At 37.2% G+C, this 14,918-nt stretch overlaps 1 protein-coding gene across 2 annotated transcripts in view; it reads right to left on the bottom strand.

Annotated features, from left to right (window-relative positions):
- The window catches only part of CTNNAL1 (catenin alpha like 1), a 194,171-nt gene that overhangs the window by 45,876 nt on the left and 133,377 nt on the right, over positions 1-14,918 (bottom strand). For both annotated transcript variants that reach the window (XM_072152805.1, XM_072152806.1), the window contains exons 9-11: positions 12,485-12,643; positions 11,213-11,305; positions 10,067-10,217 (exon numbers count right to left, since the gene is read on the bottom strand). In XM_072152805.1, coding sequence (XP_072008906.1) covers positions 10,067-10,217; positions 11,213-11,305; positions 12,485-12,643 — 403 coding nt within the window. The remainder of the gene's footprint in view (positions 1-10,066; positions 10,218-11,212; positions 11,306-12,484; positions 12,644-14,918) is intronic.

Genomic DNA, 14,918 nt, shown 5'->3' with positions numbered 1-14,918 from the left:
GCAGTTTGGGTGGCAGGTTCTATACTGCCTAGATGTCCAGGATCCCATGCAGTTTTTGACCTGATGAAGACGCCATTACGGTGTTGAAACGCGTTGTCACAATTCTAATAAAACCCTTAATACTTTACTTTGGAAAGTACTCACTACTCGACCCCGCATTTTCCTTCTTTGCCACATATTTCATCTGGATCCACATCCATCTCCGGGGCCTGACGCTGCAACACCACAACATCCCCCATAAGAAAACTTTCTCACCCCTCTCCCCTACTTTTGTGCACACGTTCTTTGGCACATGGCTCTCCAAAAAAATCCCCCACATTTATTTCCTCCTCCTCACTCCATATACTGCAACACAGTAGTATTTCAGCATATGGTAGAAATGATCAGGCCCCCTAGGATTAAAGTACTGTAGCGGCCTAAAAAAAAAAAAAGTAACCTTTTTTTTTAAAAAGTAAAATAGAAAATGTAAAAAAATTCAAATCTTTGACCTTTCCCTAGAGCTGATATAAAAATCAAACATGTCAGGTATCCAGCTCTTTTAAAAGATAGAAACTGCTATTCCAGCTTCTACTACAAAGCATGGAATATGAAATACTGTCAATAATAAGTACAATTTGTTAGACAGAAAACAAGCCTCTGTACAGCACTGAACACAGATCAATAAAAAAAGTTATGGATATTTAAAGGGATCCTGTCATCAGAAATTTGCCTAATAAACCACCAGTATGTTATCAGGCAGCTGTGCAGCTTCTAAATCATTTTTCTTTCATGGCCTGCTTTACAACATACTGGTGGTAGTGGTTTATTAGGTCAATTCTGATGACAGGTTAAAGACGGTCTTTAAAGACTGAATGAAAATGGAAGAGCAAAACAACTAAAATGGCCTGGTCTTTGAAGAGCACCTTCCATTCAAATTGACCCACCAAAATAAATACTTTAATAAAAACTATGATGAGGCGAGTCCAATCATAGCAAGAGTCCTACATATTCATTATTCCTTGCACTGCCCTGCCTCCCTGTTCTTGACTGACAAATTTCACTACTACTGCAGTGCTGCTGGTATGGAACTAGTACTTGGGGACCATCAGTCAATATTTAACTACAAACCCATACAGATTCTTTTACTTTCCCCTGCTCACCTCCCTGTGAGACTGAAGAGAATTCCTGAGGATGTGGTGAGAAGGAAGTAAGAGAAACCGTGTGGCTGGTGCTTAGCATTGCTGCAATTCCTGGAACTTCCTCCTGTGGTCACGAGATCTGCTCTGTGGGAAGGGCTATAAGTCAGTTTCCTGAGTCATTAGTCTTTGCTTGAGTATTAGGTCTCTTTCCTCTTCTCCAGCCCTATTCTGTTCTACAGTGACTCCAATACTTAGTGTTTGTGGCCACTACCCTGCAACCTGTCCCTGCCTCCAACTCTCGACTCTGCTCCGTCATCTGTCGGTCCTTGGCCCCAGACTTGAAGGCCATGTTGTGACTTATGCAGAGCTAACACAAGGACAATTAGTATAAACATTCTGTTTATATGAAAACAAGGTCTCTGGAAGAAATTATATATAAAGTTCATCTATATTTTTGAAGAATGTTTTAAAAAGGATGTCCTGGTATATTCATTATGACCAATAGCATTGCAGTATTCTATTGTCTTTTCATGTCCCTATGCAGATGATTTTATGTGTTTTATATATGGGGTTTGTTAAGGAGGTCACACTTGTTTCGGACGCCATCTTGACTACTGTCCGCCATCTTAGATACAGCGGCCATGTTCCCTGACCATTGTCAAGTTAATGTCATGATTCAAACTTCATTTTATGTAACCTGTTTGCTCGCCTGTCAGCTAATACCCTTTGACATTTAATGAGAAGCCAGTCTGTCCTCGAAGCTGCATAATAATTAGGATTCTGGAGCCACTTATCATCTCCTTCTCAGCATTAGTATAAACAATATCTGTGTACAAGGTCTCTAAGAACTGAGCACAATTAATTCACTTTTTCCCAGAATATGCTGATGTCCAATAGCTTTGCAGTATACTATTCACACCCCTTTGATGACTCTTCTGTCTGATATATATTATGCATTTTGATTATTAAAAGGGAGGAAGATCTTGACTAAGAGATTGACGTATGTCTTGGTCTCTATGTTCAATCAAGGGTTAATTAGGACTTAATCAAGGGTTAATTGACTTACAAAAGTCAAGAGGGCTGTTGGGGCCCTGCATAAAAACCCCTAACAGGTTGCACGCTATTAAAGATTGAGTTCTGCATTTTCTAACAGAGTGGTGTGTGGTGTGCTCTCATCCCGGTACAGGGAGCCATGAAAGGGTTAATATGAAAGTCACCTTTTGAGTCCTACATAAAAATCTCTTACAAACTTGTATAAAGACATCTGAAAGGTAAAGTGTGTGGTTGGTGGAAGTAATTTCCTGGTGACAGGTTCTCTTTAAGGTGTTCAGAGAACCTGTCAAAGTACACAATGCTGAGTAACATACTCCACCCTACATGCCCCTTTCTGTAGTCTCTGAGCTGTATGAAAATTTTATTTTACCACTTCCTTGAGTAGCCAATTCATGTGACTACCTGGAGCCTTATCTATTGAACATGTATTTTCAAAAGGCACAGAAACTACCAAATCAGTTTCAAATCAAAGCAAAATGTAACCAACACAACAAAAAGTATCCAGTTTGTGTAAAAACGACTTTTTTTTAAAGGTCTTACTTCTTTGCTAGAGGGCAACATAAGCTCCTTAAAGGGGTATTCTCATCTGGGCATTCACATTCAGTTTCATTAATCTTCTCCTCCCTCTCCACTGCTGGAGGGATTGCACAAGGAAACAAAAAGTTACTGAATATTAAAATGTCCAAGGAGTTGCTGCATGTCCCACAGCCGTCCTGTGGTAATAAACGCTGTATCCATGTGGTCAGGCAGAGCTCAATAGCATATATCTGCCAAAATATGAGGCGGTCGTATCCAGGGAAGCTATAACATGGCGACATTTATGAGAAATAATCTTCACACAGGAACATTTTTTTTAATAACATCCAATTAAAGAAATGTTTATATATGGCAAATGAATTTAATTAACTGTAAATGCCCAAACGGGAATACCCCTTTAAGGATACCAATATATGAAGATCGTTTTTAACCCCTTCCTGCTGATGCCCTTTTTTCATTTCCATTTTGTGCTTCTTTTTTAAAAATCCTTAACTTTTTTATTTTTCTGTGAATTGAGCTTTATAAGGGCTTATATTCTGTTAAACAAATTGTACTTTCTATTGGCAGGATTAAATTTACCATACCGAATCAGGAAAAAAATTACAAAAGCAGTAAAACTGGCAAAAAAAAATGAAAAACCTTTTGTACAAAAAAAAAAAAAAATCTTCATTTTGCCATATTCTGACATTTTCATACTTTGTCGTATGTAGAGGTGTCATGTTTTGCACGACGACATGATGTTTACATATATAGCCTTTGTAGGCCTGTACAACCATTCAAGTAATTTTTATGAGCTCCAAAATGACAAAGAAGTGGCGCTTCAGACATTTGGGATCAATTTCCTATTAGGGGATTCACAACCAGGAATAGCCATTTTTTATATATTGCTACATGGGATGCGGTGATACCCAACATGTTTATGATTTTTACTGTTTCTTTTTAAAGCAGTTCTAGGGAAATGGGGTTGATTTGAACTTAAATTAACTATTTTTTGACCCCCTAAAGCACCCTCACCCAAGGTGGTCTGATCCTTACAAATACTGCCATACTACAGTAGAGCACTACATGGTGTTTTTGCACATGATTTGTTGCCGGGCGCCAATGGCACATTATAACAGATGTGCAGAAATTACAAGTCCTTGGGTCTTCTAAAGACCCAAGGCTGTCATGGTGACAGACTGTTGCTCTGTGACAATGTCACTGGAAGTGACAATAACAGTCAGTCAAAGTGGCAATACCCGGTACTGGCTGTTACATGCCGTTGGCGCCATCTAATGGGTTACCACCAGCTGCAATATGCAGTAAACACTCGGTCTGTTTGGAGAGGGTTTAGACTCTAAGCCCTTGTCATTTTTTATAAAATTATGAAAAATCGTTGCTAAAGTTATAAGACTCAAACATCCTAAGTAGTAAAGCGTCCTTACCCTATGTCAAACCGCCCACTTCCTGAAAGTGACAGGTACCATGCCCCCTTTGATTCAGAAGTACACGCCCCTTTGATTTAGTCTTATTTCTCCCCCATTTTTTATGGGGTTTCTATAATATGAGTGTGCAGGGTTGTTGTAATGTGTGGGTGCCTGGAGGTTGTGCAGAGTGAACCCCCTTTTATGTGATCTGTAGCAGATTCATATTATATTGGGTGTCACACAGTTTAATTTAACTTTAATTGGGGCAACCATGGTAAAAACACCAGCTACGGTCAGCTATATCATGCTTTTTTGAGTAAGAAGAAATATCTTCAGAGCTATGGTTACATTGTGCGAGTAGTGTGGGAACATGAATGGAAAGAAATGGTTAAAACTGATTGGCACAAACTAAAAGGATCTGGCACTTCGCTTAAAGTGTAATTACCACATCAAAAGAAAAAGGTCCATGGAGCAAAAAAGGGCTAGATGGATATGAAGCAATGTGTAGGAATACACCACGCGTTCCGTCGCGAGCAGCGACTTCCTCAGGGGTCCAATGGACCCCTTTTTATTTTGATGTAGTAATTACACTTTAAGCGAAGTGCCAGATCCTTTTAGGTTGTGCCATCTCTTTCATGTATTTCATGTGGTTATGTGTGGTGATTTTCTAGTACCTTCTCTTGCACATTAGCTGTTTACAGATGGGGCTTGTGGTAATATTTATTGAATTGATTGTTACTCACGCAATGTGATGTATCTACTTATCAGGGTTTGATACAGTGGTCTTTCTAATATGTACTGGTGTACTTTTTAGATTTTTTTTAACTGCGTCTTGTTTGGTACTGTGTTATGAAATTAAATAAACTTTTGTATATAGTTTTGGCCCTTATACACACTTCCTTTTTGTTTTCTTTCTATCAATTGCCATTTTTGTGTGTGGGCCAATTTACACTATGAATAGGACTGGTATGTATTGAGTTCTGCAGGGTTTTCCTAGTATTAAAGTTTTACCCACCAAGAGACTTGTTCTTCCCGGTACTGCCGGTGAAAATGAACAAAAAAATTAATGTTTCCGCTTTGTTACATTTGTGCTGCTAATTCACAGACTGATCTCTGCAAACATGACGACGAACAGCTTTCACTGACAGGTACATGGTGCACTATAGAGCTAGAGATGGCTTTGGAAAAAGGGTATAGAATCGCACAAATCTATGATCCTTACATCAAAATGCATCTTAGGGATAAACAAGAAGCATCGGGTTACCCGAGCTGGTGTACAGATGACATACAAAAACAGCAATACATTGACGCCTTTCTTGAAAAAGAAGGTGTACAATTAGACGCTGCAAATATTGCAGTGAATCCTGCTAAAAGACAGATCTCCAAACTTTTCTTAAATTCCTTATGGGGAAAGTTTGCACAGAGATCACATTTATCCTGTACCAGCATTGTGACTGACCCTGATGAGCTGTTTCAGTGCGCCTTTCTACCGTACTATGAGATCTCTGAGTTACATTTTATTGATGACGATACAGTGACTGTCAACTGGAAACACACGAAGGATCATCACACAGTCAACAAAAACAGAAACATTTTTATAGTGTGCTTTACAAACGCCTACGCCAGACTAGAACTGTACGCTCTTCTGGATAGACTGCAGGAGAGAAGTCTTTATCATGATACAGATTTGGTCATTTTTGTGCACCGAGAGGGTGATTGGAACCCTCCTTTAGGTGATTATTTGGGGGAATTAGCAAGCGAGATTCCTGATGACACATACATCACTGAGTTTGTATCTTGGGATCCAAAAACTTAGATACAAACTGAACACAGGTAAGGTTAAAGGTTAAGGGCATAACACTTAATGCGGCTAACACACAGATTGTTAATTTTGATAGCCTAAAGGATTTGGTTCTGGACTACCCCCACAATTCCGCCTCTGAAACCCAAAAACGAATGACACAATCAAGCATTGTACAAAATAAGAAATGCTGGAATATTGAAACGAGACCGCTGCAAAAGACACAAAGGTGTGTTTATACAAAGAGACATTTGTTAGACGATTTTACAACAGTGCCTTTTGGATTCTAATATTATGGACACTCGACTACAACACCATTTTTCTGTATTTTAGCAGGACCATCCAATTCTGGAAAAAGTTATTTTGTAAAAAACAGTTGTTACAGAACGCGGCTTCTCATTTATCACACAAACCCGAGAACATTGTTTGGTTTCATGCGTGTTGGCAAAAATTATATGATGACCTCTCTCATTCTTTTCCTAACATCAGGTTTATTGAGAGGCTCCCGCATACATTCATAGATGAATTATTTCCACCCGACAAGGTAAATTTGACTATTGGTGATGACCTCATGGAGAGTGTTAGTGAAAATAGTGAAATAGAGAAAGCATTTACCAAGTACGTCCATCATAGAAATCTAAGTATATTGTATTTGGTGCAAAACATTTTGTCAGGGTAAAAAGAGTCGAACAATAAATTTAAATACCAAGTACATGGTTCCTTTTTAATAATCCGCGTGATAAATTGCAAATTCTAACATTAGCGCGACAAATGTACCCAGGAAAACACGTTTCTTCTTAGAAGCTTTTGAAGATGCCACAAGTGAACCTTTTGGCCATTTACAAGTGGATTTAAAGGGTAATAGCCCAGAGCAGCTTCGGTTACGCTCGGGATTCTTCCCACCAGCTTTACCGGCTGTGTATATTCAAAAGAAAAAATAACTCAAAATGAAATTATCTAGGACCTTTGGTCATTCCAGGCCTTGTGCATAGCGGTGCCAAGATGTCATAGAGATTAAGACGCAACTGGGCCCTCTTAAAAACACTGGTGAAGTCCTCTCCTTCAGTCAGAAAATCTATTTTGCGCCAGGCGAGTGATGATTTAATCTCAGCCATAGGGGAAATCGCTTTGAATATCTTAAAAGGGCGAATACCTCTAAAAGAAAGGCAGAAAAACATACTAAAGAAGTGGCGTAAAGCTATCAGGAAGCTGAGTGATAAAACACTGGGCATAAGGAAGAAGGAGGGTTCATAGCTCCGCTATTAGGCTTTGCAATTCCATTAATATCCAGTCTACTTTTTAACAAGTAATGGAACACGCGACTAAAATGTACTTGGATCCAAAAAACATGAGCTTACCAAGATAAGTCAGTCTTCTACCCCTGCAAATAACAATAGTCAGAGTGTAATTCATAGTTTGGAAAATGAAATTGCTGGTATTTCACACAGGAATGACTTGCAGGTTGATGTGAAAATGAAAAGATACAGTGACTTACTACAAAGATACTTGGTACACGCTAAACAAGATATACGAGAACTAGGGACTTTGAACCTTATTACACCTCCTACTCCTGGTCATCAACATAAGCCAAATACAATGTCTGATAAAAGCGCTGATATCCTTGAAATTACTAGTCATGTCAACCCACTGTTTAAGAAAAATGCAGGTCTCTTGCTAAACAAGCTGTCCCAAAACCATGACATTACAACATGGAATGATAAAGGTGAATTTATTTACAAAGGTAATGTGGTCCCGGGCTCTAATATGATAGACCTGATACACAATACAACCCAGAGTCACAGTCTGCTAAAAAACAAAATACCTACTGGCTGGGACATATTTCTGCAAGCCATGGCTGAACTAAATATCCCCCCTCTACAGTTGTGGGTAATTCAACTACGCGAGAGAATCTGGAAGAAATAAAAATGTCACTGATTGAACCATCCGAATCATTCACTCCCACACGCAGAGGACTGTCTATTTCATCCACCCCAACGGGGATAACACAGTGAAGTTTACTCCCAAAGAAAAGGGGGCTGCCCGTATTCCAAACTGCTTGGTTAAGTCTGTAATGCAATAGTCTGAATTTTTATACATTTTTATTATTCTTTGCTGTATAAATTAAACTCTTTGTTTTTGTATCAGATTAATGCTGTATATTGCAATGTACTTTTAAACAGTTGTGTAAAGCCTACACATCCTACTTATCTTAGTCCATAGTCCAGACAAATTTCAACTTCTGCTTTTTTGTGTGTAAAATTTAATTTCTTTGTGTAATATCGCAATCTGATACATCCTACTTATCTTAGTACAGTTTTAGCTGTCTTTGCGGATGTGGCGTATTAACTAATGTGCTAATGGGATCTTATCAGCTAAAAGTAGAGAATAAGGACTTTTTTATTATTCTTTGCTGTATAAATTAAACTCATTGTTTTTGTATCAGATTAATGCAATTGTCTACATTTTTATACATTTTTTATTATTCTTTGCTGCATACAAATTTTTGCTCAATAAAACTTTAAACATTGAGGCATCTGTTTCATTTTTGTCATTTTATCTATCTATGATTAAACATTGCATATAAATGTTATACACGCACAATTAAAGTTAAATTAAACTATGTGTGACATCCAATATAATATGAATGTGCTACAGATCACATAAAAGGGGGTTCACTCTGCACAACCTCCAGGCACCCACACATTACAACAACCCTGCACACTCAAATCATTCAAGCATAGTGCAGTCATTCTATAAATGAAAATTTAGAATTCTGAAAATGGAAATTTCCGCTACATTTCTATGGTTCATTAATAAATGGAGAAAACATCACCAAAATTGTTCAACTAACAGGAACCAAAAAGTGTCACAAGAAAATGTTATTACCACTCATAGTAATGTTAGATTCTAAAAGCAGGACTTGGTAGAAAAGGTGAAAACTGGCTTCGGCGACGAGATGTTAATGAAAATGCAGTACCTTGCATACAATTCCAAAAAATGCTATGCTGGCACTCTAAATGTTATGCAACAACTAGGGATCACCATTAGAAAAAACACTGCTGTAAATAGGGTCTAGGGTGTACAACCTGGCTAATACACATTTGACTTACGCCTGTATGTCACAAATTCTATGAACTCCTTCACAGGCCTTGATATAACCGAATTATGAACCTCTATTGCACATAGGATCATAAGGCGGAAGGATCAGAGTGGTACAGGACTCACCATTTTCCATAGATACCAACAGGATGCATTATATATGTGAGTGGTTGACTAGTTCCTTTCAAACAGTGGGTCCAATTAGATGAAAACCTAGCTCTCATACCACTGGGTGAATACTGCCTATCTTAACCAAAAACTTCCTACTGTCTTATGGGTGTCTAAGGTCAACCGCATTCAACAAATATAAGGCATAGTGGCAGTTGATTATAAAGGTTCTCTACTTTTTACACCCTAGCAACCAGTTCAACCCTTGAACGCTGATTTTCCCTGAGCACTAGAGTAGATACTTTTGTTGGCTTTCTTCTAGTCCCTTATTATATTGTACACTCACTCTGGTGTCCCCTTTCAACTCCATTCTTTCCTTTATGTCCTACACCATGATTTCCCTACCCCCACCTTATTCATCTCCCTATATTGACTTATACTGTTTTTGCCCTTCTGCAATTTTCTATTACTTTGTCTATTGTATAGTCTTATTTTGTTTCTATGTGTACTAGCATATTTCTTAATAACCTTCCATGTTACAAGACTGATTTTATAGTTGTTTTTTTAAGAATACGTCAATACGTGAAATCCAGATGAAGAATGGGGCCCTGAGACAGAAGAACCACTGAGACTAGAAGGTTAACAGAATCCCTTAATTTTTTTTTTTATTGATGAGATGGAATCAACTGCTTTTTGGCCAAAAAGGAGAACAATTACGATCACTGTTAAAAAACATTACACCAGATCCCCTGAAGAGATTGTTTGCATTATGTGAAGTATTAGAATGTACCTCTATAGCAGATTTCTATGATTAACACACAATTTAGGTGTTACACTGGGTGCTACTGTGGCACTGAACTCAAGGAAAAAGAAAAAAGATACAGTGGAAATAAAGTAAGCAATATCTTATTTCTTACAGTATACTAGGCAAAACAATGGCTTACCTCGCCGTCCCTCAAACACATCATTAATTTCCCGTACTAAAATTGACATATCACTCAACTGAGACTCCCAAGCTTCACAAAAGACATCCAAGTTTTCTTTAGCAATCTTACTGGTTGGATGCAGAGCCAATGTTTCTGCTGCTGACACAATCTGGAAACCACAAAATTAGTAAAAACAAATTAAAAATAAATCCACAAATCCCATAAGCATTAAAAAGATTTTACTGTTTAACAACGTCCTAACTTCCTCATCTGTTGAAAGGTTTGTTTACTATTATTTTATGGAGATAGGCTTGTTTTTATCCAGAAGCTTAACATTTGTAGCAATGTGATACTTCTTAGACTAAGGCTACCTACCTGTACACTAACAGATCTGAAATATGACTGAGCCCAATGGGTTCCATTAAGGTGACTACCATTTTACTGGATTAGGAATGCAGTCTCCTATGTTATATTATCGGTTGTATCAATTATTTTACTTTCTTTTCTTAACACAATTTGCAACTAGATCCCTTAACAGAACTTCTGGAGTAGCCTTGTTGTTGAGATTTTCATATAAACATTCAGAGAAGCACATAAAATTGTATTTGATAAGACATTTGGCTATTAACATAATCCTGCAGCAGACAGAGATCTTGCTACTATTTGTCTAGGCAGATCCTAACTATCGCTGTTCATAAAAGCAAGTTCTAGTTAATAATGTCCTGTAACTTCTAGAGATCAGATTCCACCATCTTCAAGGCAAGAAATGAGTTAATAAAACGGTCTTATTTTCCTTTAAGCCAGATCACATTTGTGCATCTTGTGCTTCCTAGACTATTTGCAGCGTGCCAGCTCTTGGGCTCCAGTTACGCGATTCTTCTCATTAGGAGCAGTTCAGCTAAAAATTCACTTTTGCAGTGATTCACACAAGTAAAATCTGTAGTAATCTGATGGTAAATTCCTTCATTATTTAACGTTGAGTTGTTGCATAAACAAGATGTTTATGCAAATTTACATGTTTAGTTTAGATGTTTAATTCTTGGGCATTCCTAATTGGATTTTCTTTGCAGACATTCTTGTGTCACCTTATATTGCCAATTTGTTTCCTTTTTAGTTCCCCATACATGTTAAAGAGGAGGAGCAGGATTTCATAGCTTTCCATACCTGTGGACCAGTCACCTGAAACGTATCTTCTGCATGAATACATGTGATTTCCAAAGGTTCTGTGCCCGAAACATGTCTCAACAGTCGACAAGTCTAGAAGTTAGAGAACAAATTCCTTAGTTATGAAAAATGTCTATGTACTTATCTTGTTATTCAGTATGACGAAGCAGATTGAAAACAATGGATATAGCTTTAGGACAGAATTGTTTCACCCATATCATCTTCAGTGTTATCGGTAACAGTCTGAAGCAAACAGTATCATCTTACACTAATAGTACATTCCAAGCGTCAAGACATAAAAGGACAATGTTACAGTTCTACACCAGGTAATAACATTACATAAAACATGTAAAGTCTCACACTGCTTTGGATTTATGATACTGTTGTGTATCAAACCAGTGAACCTAGTACTTGTTTAGAAATTAAAGTTTTTTGCAATCTATAAAAAAATTATTCTACTGTGCAGTATTGTAAAAGTCCCCTGAGATTCACGTTTTACTTAGAAGTAATGCTTCCACAAAATCTAAACAGAAACAGTCCGTGCTGCTCATGGAAACCAATCACCTGTCATTTCTAAATCAAATTAGAAGAAAAAACTGCCCTGTGATAAGTTGTTGAGAGAAACAAAGTCATTTAAATTTTCCCTATTGTATTGAAGACTGTAAAATACTATAATATATATATATATATATATATATATATATATATATATATATATATATATATATATATATATATTTTTCAGTAGTAGTCGTCCAAAACTGGCCTGTTGCATACTCTATGGTCTGTCAGAGGTCTATGTCAGATACTTTTGACAGCTGCCCTTTTTTCAGCTGTGGATTATTCCTGAATTCTGATCCTAACTAAGCTTTTCTTGAATGGGTCGTACCAAATTTGATTGTTATGCCCCATCTCCCTGATCCATCCTGTGATGAAGCGATATTAAAATTGGTATATTCCCTTTAATGACCACCATATAGGAGGTTTTATGGGAACCATTCAGAAACACTAGACGGCCTTGTGTCAGTATTAATATGCAGCACTCAACCTTCATTTTGATCCGGAAAACATATTCACAAAATTTAGACATGTGTGAAAGCATTTGCAGGGGATGTAAAGGGTGCTAAGAAATATCCAAGTAATGAATATATAGCATATGAATAGTTTTATGTGATGCTCTTTTGTATTCCTTTACCAATTTGGGTTTACATGCCAGCAACTAGCGACACATAAATAAAATAGAAAGAAATTAATACAACAGCAGATACTCACTTCCACAAGTTGTTCTTTTTGCTCTGATAACTTGCATGTATACTCTGCCACTGCTTCCAGGTTTCCTTCTGCTCCAGCAATTTTCAATGCTTTTAGGACAATGTGATCTGCATGGTATTTTAGCAAGTCAGATGCCAATGTTGTAGCTGAATTGTGGAGCTGAAAATAAACACACTTATATTAGTACATATGTATAGTACATTCTATTCAGAAGCACATCTACCATCTTCCTTAATAATACTAAAGTCTTTTGTGTGAAATGTGGTTTTTGTCCCCCTCAATCATTGTGGAGCGAATGCAACTGCAACTATAGATCTGTAGCTTTATACATACTGCCAATAGATAGAAATATGCACATTTACTGCACATAGTATATCAGTACATAACAGTGGACAAGTAATTATTTCTTTACATTTGCGGACACCATTTTGGTTTAATGACATGGGAACAGTCACAGCTAGGTCATGTGACGCATTTATGTCCAAGGAGGTCCAGTACACTAGGGGGCACAATAATCCTTACTTCACACTTTAGTCTTCTATAAGTGTAAGCTTATATAAATAAATAACCATGTGACTGCACGCGTGAAAGACATATCCGGGTGCTGACAGGACAGAGATTTATCTTTCCTGGGTACATGGGTCTATATTTATCTCCAGAGTGGTTCATGTAATGAGTGGCATTTGTTTCCTGTTCAGAGTTGGCACAAAATTATATGTGTATAGCAGAATGGGATCTATTCTGGGCAGACAGAGCCACATTGCTCTCTTGGCAGCTAATATTTAGCTTTGTTTCTTCTTCAAGTATTTGGAATATGGTTGAAGATTTCTTACCACAATACATCCCTTTGGCTTATTAATTGTCCTCATTCTGCCATTTCTACTAAAACCTTTATTTTCTCTTATGGGTAAATGCCAGATTCAAAGTAGTATTCATTAGAGTCTTACAGAATATTACTGTGAACAGACAAGTTGTTGTTTTATATAAAGCAATAGAAAGATGTTATTTTAACCAGCCCCTAGGCAGGAAAGTCATCTACTATACACCCAAAGCTCACCATGTTTATACAGGCATTTGCTTGAAATGTAGGGATCTAAATGTAGAATGAAACTGACAGGATGAAACCTATTAATTCATATTCGATAAGCAGTTAAATGTTACCGCAGATAATACTGCGTAACTCTATTTACATGGGAGCTAAAACATTCTCCTTTGTAATCAGATAATACACAAATCACCAGGTTCCATCAGTATGAGGTTAGCCCTTACTATACTGATGTTTAGAGATGTTACCAAATTAGATACAAGTCACATCTGATATGACAACAGCAGTGCAGAATTATACCCATAATGTAATCAAACAGCTTATCTAATATTAATATGTTTAATTAAAAAATCAAAATATCCAGGCCTTCAAAAAAGCTAAATTGCTTTCAATCTGTAACAATGCTACAAGGACTGAACAGTAGTTTAATATTCCCTCCACAGGAGTGAGCATAAATTAAATAGTTTCTTTCCATTATCAGTCATTTGTGCCAAACAGTTTATTCATGCAAAGTTTAAAGTTAAATTTATAATTAATTGCCTACTGCATTGAACAAAGGGTTTTGATCATTTTAATGTGCTTCTAACTGAGCTGTTGATCTCCATTAACCCCTTAACCGGTTAAAGACCGGGCCCTTTCCTGTTTTTTTATTTCCATTTTTCACTCCCCACCTTCAAAAATTCCAAATGCAGTGAAAAAAACATATTTGCGCCATTTTCTTGTGGGCTTGGATATTACGGCTTTCACAGCACATCCAAAATGGCATGTCTACTTTATTCTTTGGGTCAATGCGAAAACGGGGATACCAAATTTGTGTAGATTTTATAATGTTTTCATACATTTACCAAAATTAAAACCTCCTGTACAAAATGTTTTTTTTTTTATTTTGCCATCTTCTGGCACTAATAACTTTTTAATACTTTGTTGTACGGAGCTATGGGTGGTGTCATTTTTTGGGACATTTGATAGTATTTTCAATGATATTTTTAGGACTGTATGACCTTTTGATCACTTTTTATAGATTTTTTTTTTTATATTTTTGGGTGCCATTTTCCGTTACAGGAAAAACCGTTAATATATTTTGATAGATCGGGCATTTTCGGACGCGTCGATACCTAATGTGTTTATGATTTTTACTGTTTATTCATATTTATGTCAGTTCTAGGGAAAGAGGTGAGATTTTAAAAAAAATTATAATAAAAAAGCCAAAAAATTCAAAACTTTTTTATTTTTATTTTTACCATTTTTCACACTCCCTAGGCAGTGGCGTAACTACCGCCGTAGCAGCCATAGCGGTTGCTACGGGGCCCGTGAGGTTCAGGGGCCCGGGGATGCACGCTCCCTGCAGTGCTTTGCCACGGCCTGGGGTAAGTGGTCCGGGGCTGCAGT

This window comes from Engystomops pustulosus, chromosome 5, assembly GCF_040894005.1.
Source record: "Engystomops pustulosus chromosome 5, aEngPut4.maternal, whole genome shotgun sequence".
In the NCBI taxonomy this organism is placed as follows: Eukaryota; Metazoa; Chordata; class Amphibia; order Anura; family Leptodactylidae; genus Engystomops; species Engystomops pustulosus.
Note: the sequence above shows the minus strand (reverse complement) of the source record. Positions and strands in the feature narration are given on the sequence as shown.